The sequence below is a fragment of the Macaca nemestrina genome, unplaced genomic scaffold, assembly GCF_043159975.1.
Source record: "Macaca nemestrina isolate mMacNem1 unplaced genomic scaffold, mMacNem.hap1 Scaffold_57, whole genome shotgun sequence".
NCBI classification, from domain to species: domain Eukaryota; kingdom Metazoa; phylum Chordata; class Mammalia; order Primates; family Cercopithecidae; genus Macaca; species Macaca nemestrina.
The window spans coordinates 168174-181605 of NW_027257740.1; the positions used below are offsets into that span (position 1 = coordinate 168174).

At 46.9% G+C, this 13432-nt stretch overlaps 1 protein-coding gene and 1 long non-coding RNA gene across 13 annotated transcripts in view; one reads left to right on the forward strand and one right to left on the reverse strand.

Moving 5' to 3' along the window:
* LOC139361532 (uncharacterized) overlaps nt 1–13432 on the forward strand; it is a 157821-nt gene that overhangs the window by 121902 nt on the left and 22487 nt on the right. Inside the window, exon 3 of the long non-coding RNA XR_011619084.1 lies at nt 1–13432. This exon is cut by the window's right edge and continues 19809 nt beyond it. This is a non-coding gene — a long non-coding RNA (uncharacterized lncRNA).
* LOC139361531 (disco-interacting protein 2 homolog C-like) overlaps nt 1–13432 on the reverse strand; it is a 63688-nt gene that overhangs the window by 27966 nt on the left and 22290 nt on the right. The window contains exons 4-5 of one of the 12 annotated variants that reach the window (XM_071090128.1): nt 8282–8340; nt 6934–7067 (exon numbers count right to left, since the gene is read on the reverse strand). The exons of 8 other annotated variants lie outside the window; for them this stretch is intronic. In XM_071090128.1, the coding sequence (XP_070946229.1) occupies nt 8282–8340 (59 nt within the window). In that variant the 3' untranslated portion in view covers nt 6934–7067. Of the gene's footprint in view, nt 1–6933; nt 7071–8281; nt 8341–9730; nt 9848–13432 lie in introns of those variants that run through there. 3 more of the 12 variants (XM_071090127.1, XM_071090124.1, XM_071090126.1) reach the window with 3 other exon arrangements.

Here is a 13432-nt window from a genome sequence, read left to right on the forward strand (position 1 = left end):
GTGACGCACACATCTTAGGAGAGCGCTGTATTTCAGTTGCTGTTGGCTCTGATGTGACTTTGTGGTGTCCGATGTTCTGGTTCTGAGGTTCTGCGCAGAACGTGGCTCCTCCCTGCTGAGTGTTGCTTGTTGAAGGCCCGTGTGGAAACTTTTCCTGTAAGCTCGTTGACCGCAGCAGTCTTGGTTCAGAAACCTTTGGACCTCCTGAGACTTCACACAGCCTTCTAACCTTTCTAGTGTGACCTTTTCATTTTACTGTTCCCCATTAACCCAGATGTTTTCCAGAATGTAAGTAATCTGCTGAATGCAGGGTCGGGGGTGCCCTCCGTTGGCTCTGGGGAGAAGCATGGCTGTTTCTCCGGGTGGAGCTTCCCGCCCACCATGGTGTGCTCCAAGCCGCAGCAGGGTTCTTTGGCAGAAATAATCGTCGAAGGCCTGCGTGGTATGGCTGTGGGTATGCGACCTCGCGGCCATACCGGCCCCTCCCCATCAGTGGTACCACAGAGAGGAGCAGGGGGAGGCCTGATGTGCTTCTGAGACTGCGTTGTCCGTGTGTAACTAGACATGCAGAGAAAGTGTTGGAGATGAGCAGGAGACGGTGTCTGTCCCTGATGAGCTTAGCCGTGCCCTTGAGCGGGTCAGGTTTCTGTGCGGCTGATCTGGACTCAGCCTGGCTGTGGCAGTGCAGGTGACTGCTGGGCTTTGGCAAGGCTGCACCCACTGTCCGTCTGAAACGGCCCCCTTCCCAGGCTCGCTGTGCCAGCTGGGCGCCCAGGCCTGATTTCCCGCCAGGACGGAGGCCCTGTGTATGTGTTGGGGAAGGGGGAGGTGGGAGTCCTGCTTTATTGCCGTATCCAATGCCACGTGGGGTCAGCACTCAGGAAACATGTGCTGTGTGGGTCAGCGATTGAGTTCAGAAACCTGGAAAATTCAGCAGTGTAGGCTTTGGCCATGACCTGTCCAGCCCTGCGGCTCTTTGTTTCTGTCTCTGAATTTCCTGCCATAGCATCCTCCTCCTTCCAGGGGCCCCTGTTCCCATATGGCTGTTGGCAGCTTCACAGGTTCCTCTGCCTCCCCTCCCGGGCCCTGGTGTGGCTGGGGCAGCTAGTAGCTATGCAGATCCCACAGCCAGTAGACGGTTGGTGCCAACGTCTTGGGCCTGGGTTACCTGAGTCAACGACTCCAGTACATGGCTGAGCTTACCCCGAATGTCTGGATCGGAAGGCCTTGGGTTGCAGAAAGGTGGGAGTTCGATATCAAAGGACAGCCTGCAATGCAGAAGGGGAAATGGCTGTGCTGGATGGCCAGCTAGAGGAGTCTGTGCAGAGCCTGGGACCCGGTGCAGACACAGAGCTGACATGGGCAATGCAGTGACACGGCCACCGTGGAAGTGGGCAAAGTTACAGGCTTCAGACCGATATGGAGGGGCTGGTCTAAAACAATCCTCATTTTCCTTTAATCCTAGCAACTGCTGGCTTTTGGGGTGGGGAAGTGAGATCTGTGGTGGCCGCGAGGAGAGACAGGGATTTTAATTAAACCCCTCTTTCTGGGAGAGGGGAGTAGCCTTTTCTTTAGGACGGTGAGCATCGTCATCTCAGGCAGCTCAGGCTGCTGTAACGAAACACCATTGACTGAGCGGCTTATGAACAACAGGAATTTGTTTCTCACAGTTCTAGAGGCTGGAAGGCAGGATCAGGGTGCTATTGGGTGGGTTCTGGTGTGGGCTCCTTCCTGGTTGGCACATACCTTCTCTCTGGCCCTGATACAATGGGAGGGTGAGGGATTTGCTGGACCCCTTTGTGAGGCACAAATCCCATTTAAGGGTCTCCAGCCTGAGGAACTCATCACCTCCCAAAGACCTCCTGACAGCATCACATTGAGGGTGAGGATTTCAACCTGTGTTTTGGGGGGCAGGCAGTTCGTAATCGTCACCCTCTTTGTGTATTTCTGACTCAACATTGAGTCTGCCTTTGGCTCTCCAGGGGACAGAGCCTGTGTGGACACTGAGCAAGGTCAGAGCTGCAAGCATGTGCACATCGGGGGCAAGGGAGCTGCCAGGGGTGTGAGAACGGGGTTTCAGCATCAATCGGAGCTGCTTTCCTGGCAAATGTACTCATAAGCTATCCTGGCAACATTTGCTTTTCACGAAGAGTCGATGAGGCAGTGGGGGCAGCAGGCGGTGTTGCCAGAAGCTTGGAACTGATGGGCAGCAGAGAAGGGGCAGAGGCCACGACCTTGGGGTGGTCAGCAGTGCCAGGTGTCTGCCCTCCAGGACTCACGCCTGTGATTGTGCGGAGACTGAGCCGACCGGGGCTTGCCGGCCAGTGTGGCTCTCATGCAGGTGATTATCGGGGTTGGTTTCTATGTAATGTTCCCTCAACCTCATGCCCCCCCCCCCCAACAATTTCTGTGCCTAGCAGAAATCATGCTGCATTTCCTTGATGAAGCCTTGAGTTTCCTGTGGAGATGTAGGAATAGCACGATTTGGCTCACGTCAAAATACTTTGCAGTGAAGCTGCACGGAAGAGGTTTCTAGGCTTCCATTTGACGTTTTCAACAATGCCTGAGTGTTACAGGACTGTCTTGCTTGTTAAAAAGCACCAGATGAAAAAGGCTAGTAGTTAATTATGGAGACTTTTTACATTAGCACAGAGACGGTGGCTTGAGGCAAATTCAGTGTAACGTAGGTGTGTTTGTAAGCCGTCAAACGGACCATCTCTCTGCGGGCGACACATGTTTTCCGGTATTGGTTTTGTTCTGTAAAAGGATGACTGGCATGCGGTACAGTCGTTCCAAAATTCACCTGGAAGGTGTCCACATGGTGCTTTGTTTTCTCCTGACATTCTGGGCACCACGAGGAAGTATTCCTGTCTTCAGCACTAGCAGGAGACTTTTCCTGAACACCTGCTCCTCTTTGGCGTTGTGGGTGTGAAGGGGTCAGAGTGACCCTGTCTTCATGGAGCTTTCAGACACCATGGGGATAGTGTGGCACAAGTGTCGGGCTCAGGTGGGACTCAGGTGGGACAGAGGCTTTCCCCAGAAAACAGCTGCCGATTCCAGGACGGCCCTCCTGCATCATGTCTGAATTAAGGCTGTTCTATTACAGCAGGGGTGTCATGTTAACTGGAAGTGCGCTTTTGTTCTGGGCAGTAAGTAAATTAATTGTACATTTGCCAAGGACAGTGAGGTTTGATTTGATGAATCCAGTAGGGAAAAGGAGAAGGGGCGTGGCTGGGTGGGGACGTGTGTGATGGGAGCAGAATGGAGCAGCCATCCAGGCTGTTGGGATGGAGGGGCCGCGCCCGCATTTTCATGGGGTCTGTCGCTGTTTGTGCCACTAGACCTGAACCTCTGTCTCTACAGTAGTAACGCATCATTCACGTCCCAGCAGGCCAAGTCCTCAGGAAAATGGGGCCAAAAAGTAGAAAACCATGACCGTAGAAGGCAACGGCACGTGACTGAGCTTTCTGGGTTGTGCGTCCTTGTGATAAAAACAGTCCTAACTGAGCTGAACACCAGAATGAAAACGAACCTTCCTCCGTGCTGAAGTCGGAAGAGGTGTGCTTGGCTATCCGCAGTGCCTGCCTGTTTGGGCGGTGATTACTGCAGGTCACACGTGCTGTACAGGAGGAGGGCAGTGAACTCTGGAGCCAGGCTGGCCGGGTGCAAGTCCCAGCTCCATAGCCAGCTCTGTGATCTGGGACAATTCACCTATGTCCTCTGCCTCTCGGTTTCCTCCTCTGTAAAAGGGGGGTAATAGTCGCATCTATCTGAAAGGGCTATGTGAGAATTAAACGACCTTGTAAATGTAAGGGGCTGAGAACAGTATCTGCTCTTGGTGAGCAGAAGGATGACCAGGAGGTGACCAGCAAAATACCCCTTTCGAAGCCTCAATACTGTTCTGTAGTGAGCAAAGACATAGCTCCTCTCTGGACGAAGCCATTAATAGTCGATCCTGGCAGGCAGAGTGCAGATTCCTTCAAATCAGAAATTTGAACTCTGGCCAATGACTGCTGTACTGATTAAATCTTAGGATTTGTTGTTAATGGTAAAGTAGTCTACAAAAACAGAAACAGTCTGAAGGAGTTTGAGAGGGTGTGGGCTCAGCTGCAACCTCTCCTCCCAAGGCCGTTGGTCAACATCATCTCTAGCCCTGTGGAAAGACAGAAGCAGTGAAGAAAATGTCGGACAAACATTTGGTGTGTTTGTACACTTCTCCCAGAAATCCTAAATGCTTTGCATGTTTCAGCTAATAATTCATTAAAATGGATTATGCTGACCATTTTATAACCTACTTCACTGCTCTCCTGTCTAAATCCATCCCTTTGTGACACATTTTTTTTACACTTGGCTCATTTTTTCAATTGTGTTTGCTGTCTTACTCCCATGTAAAGGATAAATGTGCATGTTTGTTGATTTGACTGAGACAGCTAATGCTAAATGTCTCTGTTCCTTGAATGTTGACTTGTGATGGTGTCATTTAAGTCTCTTCTCTTACCCCTTGAGTCAGCAAAATATTCCGTGTTACTTTGAGCAAAACTTGCTCATTAGTGTTATGGAGAGTATAAAAGCAAATGGAATAAGTTTCCTGCCTTCAGGAGGATTGAAATCTCAGTCGGTATGACAGCATGGATGGGAGTCGGCTCAGTTTGCAGCTTTTAAAACATGTTGGAATCTTTCCTCTGCCACTTTTGATGGTGAGACCCTGAGCAAATCATTTCCACAAGCATCATGCTCTCCATCTATGACATGGAAGTAAAAATAGCAATCTTGACAGAATTGTGATGACTACAGACGTGTACCTAACCTCTTATTTACTGCCTCCCGATAGAAGATATTGTAACTCATCCCATTTGAGAGCAGGTGGTGATCACCCCATCCTGTGAGATTCAAGTATAAGTATCTGGAATCCCCCATCTGCAGGTGAGGAAGACCCAGCAGCCCTCACAATGTCTTCTGGAAACTGGATTTTGTTTGAAGGGTGAACTGACTCCAAGTTTCTTCTGTTTTCACGTATTGTCCTTCCTACGTGGCTCCTGGGGTTTTTCCCTTCCTCCCAATCTACATTAACCTGATAACAGCCAGCTATGTTTTCTAGAATTCCCCTAAATTGACTCATGCCAAATACTGAATACAGTAGATTGTGAGGGGTTCATTAAATCACGATAGAGCATCCTAAGAAGGAAAGTAGACACCTTTGTTCTTAAAGGGTCTTCAGCTATCCCACCCTGGAGAAGGTTGCTGATTTCCTTTTCTCCTCGGGCAGTCTTGTTACTATGCATCACTTCTTTTCTCTGAGATGGAGTCTCGCTCTGTCACTCAGGCTGGAGTGCAGTGTCATGATCTTGGCTCACTGCAACCTCCATCTCCTGGGTTCAAGTGATTCTCCTGCCTCAGCCTCCCGCGTAGCTGGACTACAGGTATGTGCCACCACACCGAGCTAATTTTTGTATTTTTGGTAGAGACAGGGTTTCACAATATTGGTCAGACTGGTCTTGAACTCTTGACCTCGTGATCCATCCACGTTGGCTTCCCAAAGTGTTGGGATTACAGGCATGAGTCACCGTACCCGGCCTGCATCACTTTTTATGCCTCGTCTTCATCCTTACAGCTTCTCCTTCCTAGTGGCCTCAACTCCCAACCCCGGAGTACGGGTCACAACTGTCCATCTTCATGCACCACAGCTTAATTCCCCTTCTTCTCCTCCCCACCATGCCCTATGGGCTGCTTTTCTACAACCAGAGTGGAGACCCAGGGAGATCTGCTAAACTAAGACAGTGCTCACCCCTGGGAGAAAAATCTACTTCCCAGTTCTCAGTCCTGCTAAACTATTGTTAAGATAAAGAAGGACCATGATAAATCCTATTGGCTAAGAGAAGAAGATTCTCCATGTTGCCATAGGACAAGAGAGGAGGTGACAGAATCTGCAGCCATTTGGTCGAATATGTGATATGTGAGTCATTCTGAGGAATACGTTAAAATTCTGTAGTCAGATCTTGGAAAATGGTAGTTCCAGCAGAGGGAATAATATAACAAAAAACCCAGGCAGAAAACAAGTGTGTGTGTGTGTGTGGAGAAGAACAATAATGTGATGTGAATGAAGGGTTCGGTGTCATGAGTGAGAAATGGCTGACCGAAAGTAGGGAGATGCAGAGAGGAAGATACCACGGGAAGACTGAACATCACATTAAGTGATTTAGGTGATTCTGCCTGCAGTGCAAATATTTTGGGCTCTGAAGTGAAGTCATCAAAAGGTTTACGTCTGTAATGGAGGATTGGTCTAGATAGCCTCTCAGATCCCACTCGGCTTTGAGATCCTTGATTCCGGGTCACACCTGCGGGTCTGGAGGGCAGTTCTGCAGGGTCATGAAGGAAGGATTCCAGGAGGCTGGGACACGAAGGGCATTCAGGTGACCACATCAAGAGATCAAGTGGGGTAACAAAAGCCTGAACTAAAAGGAATGCAGTGTAAATATGAAGGAGAAAGAGGAAATGGGAAACTTACTAGAAACGATAAGTAGAGAAAAAGGGGAACGTGTGATTCCAAGGTTTAGAACAGTATTTGTAAGTTACAGTCCCACAACTTCTTGCATAAACAGTATCTAAGAGAGTCATTTTAAGAAGAAGAGCAAACTTCCAAGTTCCACTGAAAGACATCAGCATCTCTGTGGAGTGAATTGGGGAAAGAGAATGAAGAAGTCTGCTCAACTTTTAGACACACAAAATGTGAATTGAATTGCATGAGTGACAACAATGTGAAGATATTTAACAGGAGCTCTTTTTTCTCTTTTTGGCCTACGGTATTTAATCCTTCTATCATTATCGTCCTTTCTCTAATTTGATGTCTTTGAACCTTTATTCAAAAATCTACTACGTATATGTAACATGTTTGTGAGATTATTACTAGACCCTCTAGGAGGTTTCATTAACCCAGTTTTCTCTTATTATACCAATACCACACTATCTTGGTAGTTCAGGTAAGTCCTCCACCGTTTTATTCCAAGTTGTCTTAGCTCTGTTGGGTTCTTTAAATTTCCAGACACATTTTGGAATCCGCTAGTTCATTTCTACTGAAAAATAAAAATAAAAATAAAAATCATGCTGTGATTTTGATTGGAATTGCATTAAACCTCTGATCCACAAGCGCAGAACTGACATCTTAACAATATTGAGCCTGCTGATCCATGGACACAATATATCACTTCATTTATTTAGTTCTTTAATTTATTTCAACATCACTGCCTGCTTTTCAGTGTATAGATCTTACACATCTTTTGTCAGATTTAGTCTGAGGTATTTCATGTTTTGATGTGCTATAATATTGCTTTGTAAATTTCCATTTCCAATTATTTCTTTGCCAGTGTATAAAGAGATATTGCTTATGTGTTTAGCTTGTATCTTGCAAGCTTTCCAAACTCACTTATTAGTAAGTAATTTATTATTATTAGTTTTAGTGGCTTTTTGTGATTTCAGGAGATTTTCCACACAGGTGATCACGTCACCTGCAGATCCAGATAGTTTTAAATCTTTTCTAATAAGGGTGCATTTTATATATTTTAACTTGCCTTATTGCACTGACTAGACTCCAAAAAAATGCTGAAAAGCAGTGAGGAAAAAGTCATCAGGTGGGATGGTAAATACAGCCCCTGTTCTTCCATTTTGACCTGAAGCACCCAGTGTGATCATTTTCTCATTTGATTTTCGTGAGGACTTTTTGTTTCCTTTTTTTCCTTTATTTTTAAAAAATACACTATCTTTTAGGCAGTTTCACCTTCACAGAAAAATTGAGGGAAAGGTGCAGAGAGTCCTTCTATATGCCTTCCCTTCCCCCACGTGCACAGCCTCCCCCACTAAAAACTCTCCTGCCCAGAGGGAGCGTTTGTAACAATTGAAGAACCGACGTTGACATATTGTCACCCAGAGTCCACAGTTTACATGAGGGCTCCGTCTTGGTGCTGGTTCTATGGGTTTGAACAAAGGTGTCATGACATGTATCCACCATGATAGCATCGTACAGAGCAGTTGCACTAAAATCCTAAAAATTTCCATGTTCCACCTCATCATCTCTCCCTCTTCCCAACACCTGGGAACCACGGATAGTTTCACTCCATAGTCTGGCCTTTTTCTGAATGTCCTTTAGTCTTTTCTGATGGGTCTCTTTTGTGTAGCCGTGCATGTTTAAAGTTCCTAAGTGTCTTTTCATGGCTTGACAGCTCACTTCCTTTCAGTGCTGAAGAATATGCCATTGTTTGGATATATCACAGGTTATTTATCCACTCACCTAGTGAAGAACATTTTGGTTTCTTCGTTGCCTCCAAGTTTGAGCAATTATGAATAAAGCTGCAATAAAATTAGCAATTATGATTAAAGCTTCTATAAATGTCCGTGTGCAGGTTTTTCTGTGAACACAAGTTTTCAACTCCTTTGGATAAATACTGAACAGTGCAATAGCTGGATCACATGTTAAGAGGATATCTCGTGCCCATCAATGATACACTGGATACACAAAATGTGGCACGTATATACCACGGAATACTATGCAACCATAAAAAAGAATGGGTTCCTGTCCTTTGCAGGGACATGGATGAAGCTGGAAGCCATCATTCTCAGCAAACTAAACTAAAAGAGGAACAGAAAACCAAACACCACATGCTCTCACTCATAAGTGGGAGTTGAACAATGAGATCACATGGACACGGGGAGGGGAACGACACACACGGGGGCCTGTTGGGGGTTGGAGGCAAGAGGAGGGAGAGCATTAGGACAAATACCTCATGCATGCAGGGCTTAAAACCTAGATGATGGGTTGACAGGGGCAGCAAACCACCATGGCACATGTATACCTATGTAATAGACCTGCACATGTATCCAAGAACTTAAAGTAAAATTTAAAAAATAGGGAGTATAGTTTGGTAAGACAATGTGATAATTTTACAAACACAAAACATGTCATACCCACTTCCCCACCTCCCTCAAGTGCTTTCAACAGCATCCTGTTGCTGTTATTAAGAGAATAAAGCATCTACCATCATCTCCCAGCCCCTGCCTGCCTTCCTTCATTCTTGTCTTGTGCCACTTTCTCCCGTGCTTACTTCCTTGCACGTGCCTGTTTCCTGCTGCAAGAGGCATTCTGCAGCACCCCCATCTCTGTTTAGACCGTGGTGTCCCTACACTCCACCGCCCTCAACAATCAACCTCTACTTCTCTCCAGACTGCAAGGGGATCATACCTTCCAGAATGCATCGGTTTTCTACCTCTCATCCCAAGATACGCCAGATTCTTTTACAGCATAAATTTAGAGAACCCCGCTTCCCTTTCTTTGGTGTGCTTTCCTGAATTCTTCATCAGAAACCCATTAGAGTGATTGTCTTATTAGTGCCCATTCTCCCCATCAGGCTGCAGGTTCGTGAGAGCAGGGGCCACGGTCATGTTGGTGAACCACGGTATTCTCAGTGACTATCCATGTGCTTAGAAAGTATTTGCTGAATGAGTAAATGGGTCTGCAGTTCCAACCAAAGCTAGAAGCTTGACTTTGGAAGAATGAAAGTAGATAACGTCTCCAAAGCAGACCCCATAGCATGAGAAAAGAAAGGAAGAACGGAGGCAGAGCTGAAGGATGAATATCGGCACAGGAGTAGGTGAGAGTTCCAGAAATGCTGGGTTTTCACGTGTTTTTACTTACCTCCTATCTGTGTTTCCATCTCTGTGTAGCGTGACTCTCACATCCCTCTCAATTTCTACATTTCTTTACTGACAAGGACAGAGGTAGTGCATTGGACACACTACTAACCAGCATACTCTCTCGGACTTGCAAGGAAATGTAGAGAAAACAATCTAGAAATGGTATCTCAGAAGAAAAAAATATCAAAAATATGAGAATAAATGTGGGAAAAAAATCAATGTTTAAAGACAACTTCTCAACATATTTAGGTATCTCTGGGACCTAAAATTTCATCAGAACTCCCCACACTTCTTTCTTTTTACATTGCTCTGTGTGTGTGTGTGTGTGTGTGTGTGTGTGTGTGTGTGTGTGTGTATTCAACAGAAATCTACCAAAAAAAAAATAATAATAATGCTATTGCTAGAATAATGCTACTACAGGGGAGAAAAATGTAATCTTTTCTTCCACCCATCTTAGCTTCATTGGTTGGGGTTCCTATAACAAAAGACAGATGAACCCCCAAAAAAGCAAGCGGAGGTTTATTAGCATGTATATTTCATATATACATGAGAGATACACAGGGAATGAGGGAATCTCAAAGAGACAGCTCAGACCTTTCTTTTATATAACATCTTCAACAAGGATAATAAATGTTTCTAGAAGTGCCAAGACAAAGTAAAAGGACTTTGGGTCATTGGGGGCAACAAATTGTGGGAAGGCCAATAAATGATAGATTTTTGTGTAAATTCCTCTGGTGCTGTTTCCTGAATAAGGGTCTGAAGTTGTCTACAGAGATTGAGCTGCGTCCTTTCTGGCAGAGAGGGGAGAAAGGGCACTTTTGTCTTTGTATAATATGATTATGTTGTGTGCTTTTCAGAAACTAGAGGGAAGGCCAGAGCGCTTCTTAATTGCTTTCAGCTCAAAATATTTTAGCATGGCGTGTTGTATTCTCTGCACTGTTCCTGCTGCAGATATCTCTAAAGGCATCAGTCGCATCCACAGCACTACTTGTGGGGAAATATTGAGCAGAACTGGAATCAAATGTATAATTCAGCCCCATAGAATCTGAGCCACAGGACAGAGAGAACTGCCCGGGAGTCAAAGCAGACACTGAGCAGCTGACATTCTAAGAGTCTCCTTCCAGTAGATCGGCGCATAAACTCAAGTTCTTTTCACAGATTTGTCTGTGTTTCTTTTTTGGAAAAAAACATAACCCTGTAGCGAAAATGTCTACTTCACAGTGCACCAAAACATCTGGAGCCTTAGCCAGAAGCAGCACAGACCCAGCCAGAAGCAGCACAGACCCAGGCAGCCTGGTGATGTCCGGCGGGGGCAGCCCATAAAATCCATCAGCATGTGGCCCTGCGAGCCGCCACCAGTAACATATGTTTACATGCTAATGAATGTCAGGCTCATTTAGAACAAATTTGCATCCATCAAAGTCAAACAGCGAGCAGAGCAGCACATTTTCCTGTGTGTCAGTGGCCCCTGAGATACCAGGGAGAACTTGAATTGCCTGACCCCTTCAACTTCCAAGCATCCCAGAGGGAAAATGCAGACCCCAGGAAAGGACTGTGCTGGAAACCATTTGTTCTTACAGATGTCCGGAGTAGTCTTGTGACTGACCCAAAGACTCCCCTCTGAGGGTGGGGGAGACCTAGGTTAGGAGAGGGTGAACCGTGCTGCCTTCTAAGACCTTCCTTCTAAGGGAGGTTGGGAGAAACCCAGAGTAGGTGGAGGTGAGCCATGCTGGCAGGACCTTCCTTCTAAGGGAGGGTGGGGAGACCTAGGGTACGTGGAGGTGAGCCATACTGGCAGGACCTTCCTTCTAAGGGAGGGTGGGGGAGACCTAGAGTAGGTAGAGGTGAGCCATGCTGGCAGGAACTTCCCTCTAAGGGAGAGTGGGGGGACCTAGGGTAGCTGGAGGTAAGCCGTGCGGGTAGGATCTTCCTTCTAAGGGAGGACGAAGTGTGCTTTGCTAGACTCTGCGCTTGAGTCTCAGCGTGGCGGACCCAGATGGGAGCAAGTCACTTCTATCCTATGATTCTGGGTGTCCTCATCTGTCATGGAAGGTTTGGTTAGATGAGCTTAAAGTCACTCCAGTTGCAAAGCTGTGTGACTTGTAGATACATGCCAGTGTGAATGACTCACTTCACTTTTACAAGTTGCACAGATAGCCAGGCTTCCCCTTGTATCAGTCAGGAGGTCCCAGAAGACTTTGTCACAGGCAAAGAGGTGATTAAAAGGAGTCACTGACGGGATTCTTTGGAGATCGGTGGGCAGGGCCCAAGGGAAGTGAGAATAGCACTCCCCAGATTATGGGCAAGGGATGCCTGGGGAGGGGCTGCTAACGTGGACAGGCATGAGTAAGAGAGGACTGAGGACAGCTCCTCTCCCTCCTCCACCTTCTACCTGCTGCCAGCAATGAATCCAACCAGCAGCCCTAGGCCAGGCCAGGCTCCCAGAGTCAGAGCCAGGAAGAAGCCAGGCACATGGAGAAGCCACTGGTCCCCACCAACACCAAGGGTGCAGTAAGAATTTTGATGGAAACATTTAAAAACTCATTCAACAACTTCCTATCTCCCCAACCAGCCTCTACATATGATTCCACCTTTTCCGACTCCTGAGCCATCCTCAGGGGTGTCACAGGGGTGGGGCTGCCTGCTCTGCCCAGGGCCTGGGACCCTCCAACCTTCGGAGGTCTGGAGTCCCCTCTCCCCTCCCTGGCAGCAACTGTCTTCTCTGCTGTCAAATTATCACTTCCATCCTCCCACAACACATGAGAATTTAAGACGGGATTTTGGTGGGGACACAGCTAAACCATATCAAAGGGGGCACCTGGGGCTTCCTCATGGGGCTCTGGCATGAGCTTGGGTGACACAGGTTATAAGACCCCATCTGCTTCAGGTTTAATTGCATACCCCAATATTCCCAGGTTGTAGTCCTAACCAAGGACCTCAGAATGTGTCTGTATGTGGAGATAGGCCTTTTAAAGAGGTGATTAAGGTAACGAAGTCATTAGAACTGATGCCCTTGTAAGAAGAGATCAGGACACAGACATCTATTGAGGGACAACCGCACGAGGACACAAGAGAAGATGCCATCTGACAGTCAAGGAGAGATGCCTTAGGAGGAGCCAGTCCTGAACCCACCTTGACCTTGGACCTCCAGACTCCAGGACTATGAGAAATACATCTCTGTCTTTTCACAAAACTGCCTGTGGCAGCCCAACCAGAGCCATGCGCCATCTTTGGTTCTCAGAAATTCCACTGGTTTTTATACTCCTGGATTTTAGGAGGCCCCTGGATGACCAGCATGTGGCTAAAGTTAGAGAAGGAGTTACTTGTGTAAGAGAGCCCCACACATCTCTGAGCGGACACCGTACAGCCCATGAGATATTGGGTGTAGTACCATCCTCTCTTCCCTAGGATATTAAGAACAATATCACAGGAGGGGTGTACAGCCACAGCCCCTGCGTCACTGGGAGCAATAGCATCTTCTCCCCCTCTCAATATAAGGAACAATATCCCAGGGTGGGTGTACATCCCCTGTGATATTGGGTGTAACGTCATCGTCTCCCAATGCGGATATTAAGCATAGTGTCACAGGGGGGTGTATACCTTCTCCGCTATCGGGAATAATATCCTCTCCCCTCAGGACTGTATGCAAAATATCGAAGGGGTTTTACAACTCTTGCGATATGGGCAGTAATATCATCCTCTCCCCACCTAGATGTTAGGAACTCTATCACAGGCGGCCGTACATTTCTTG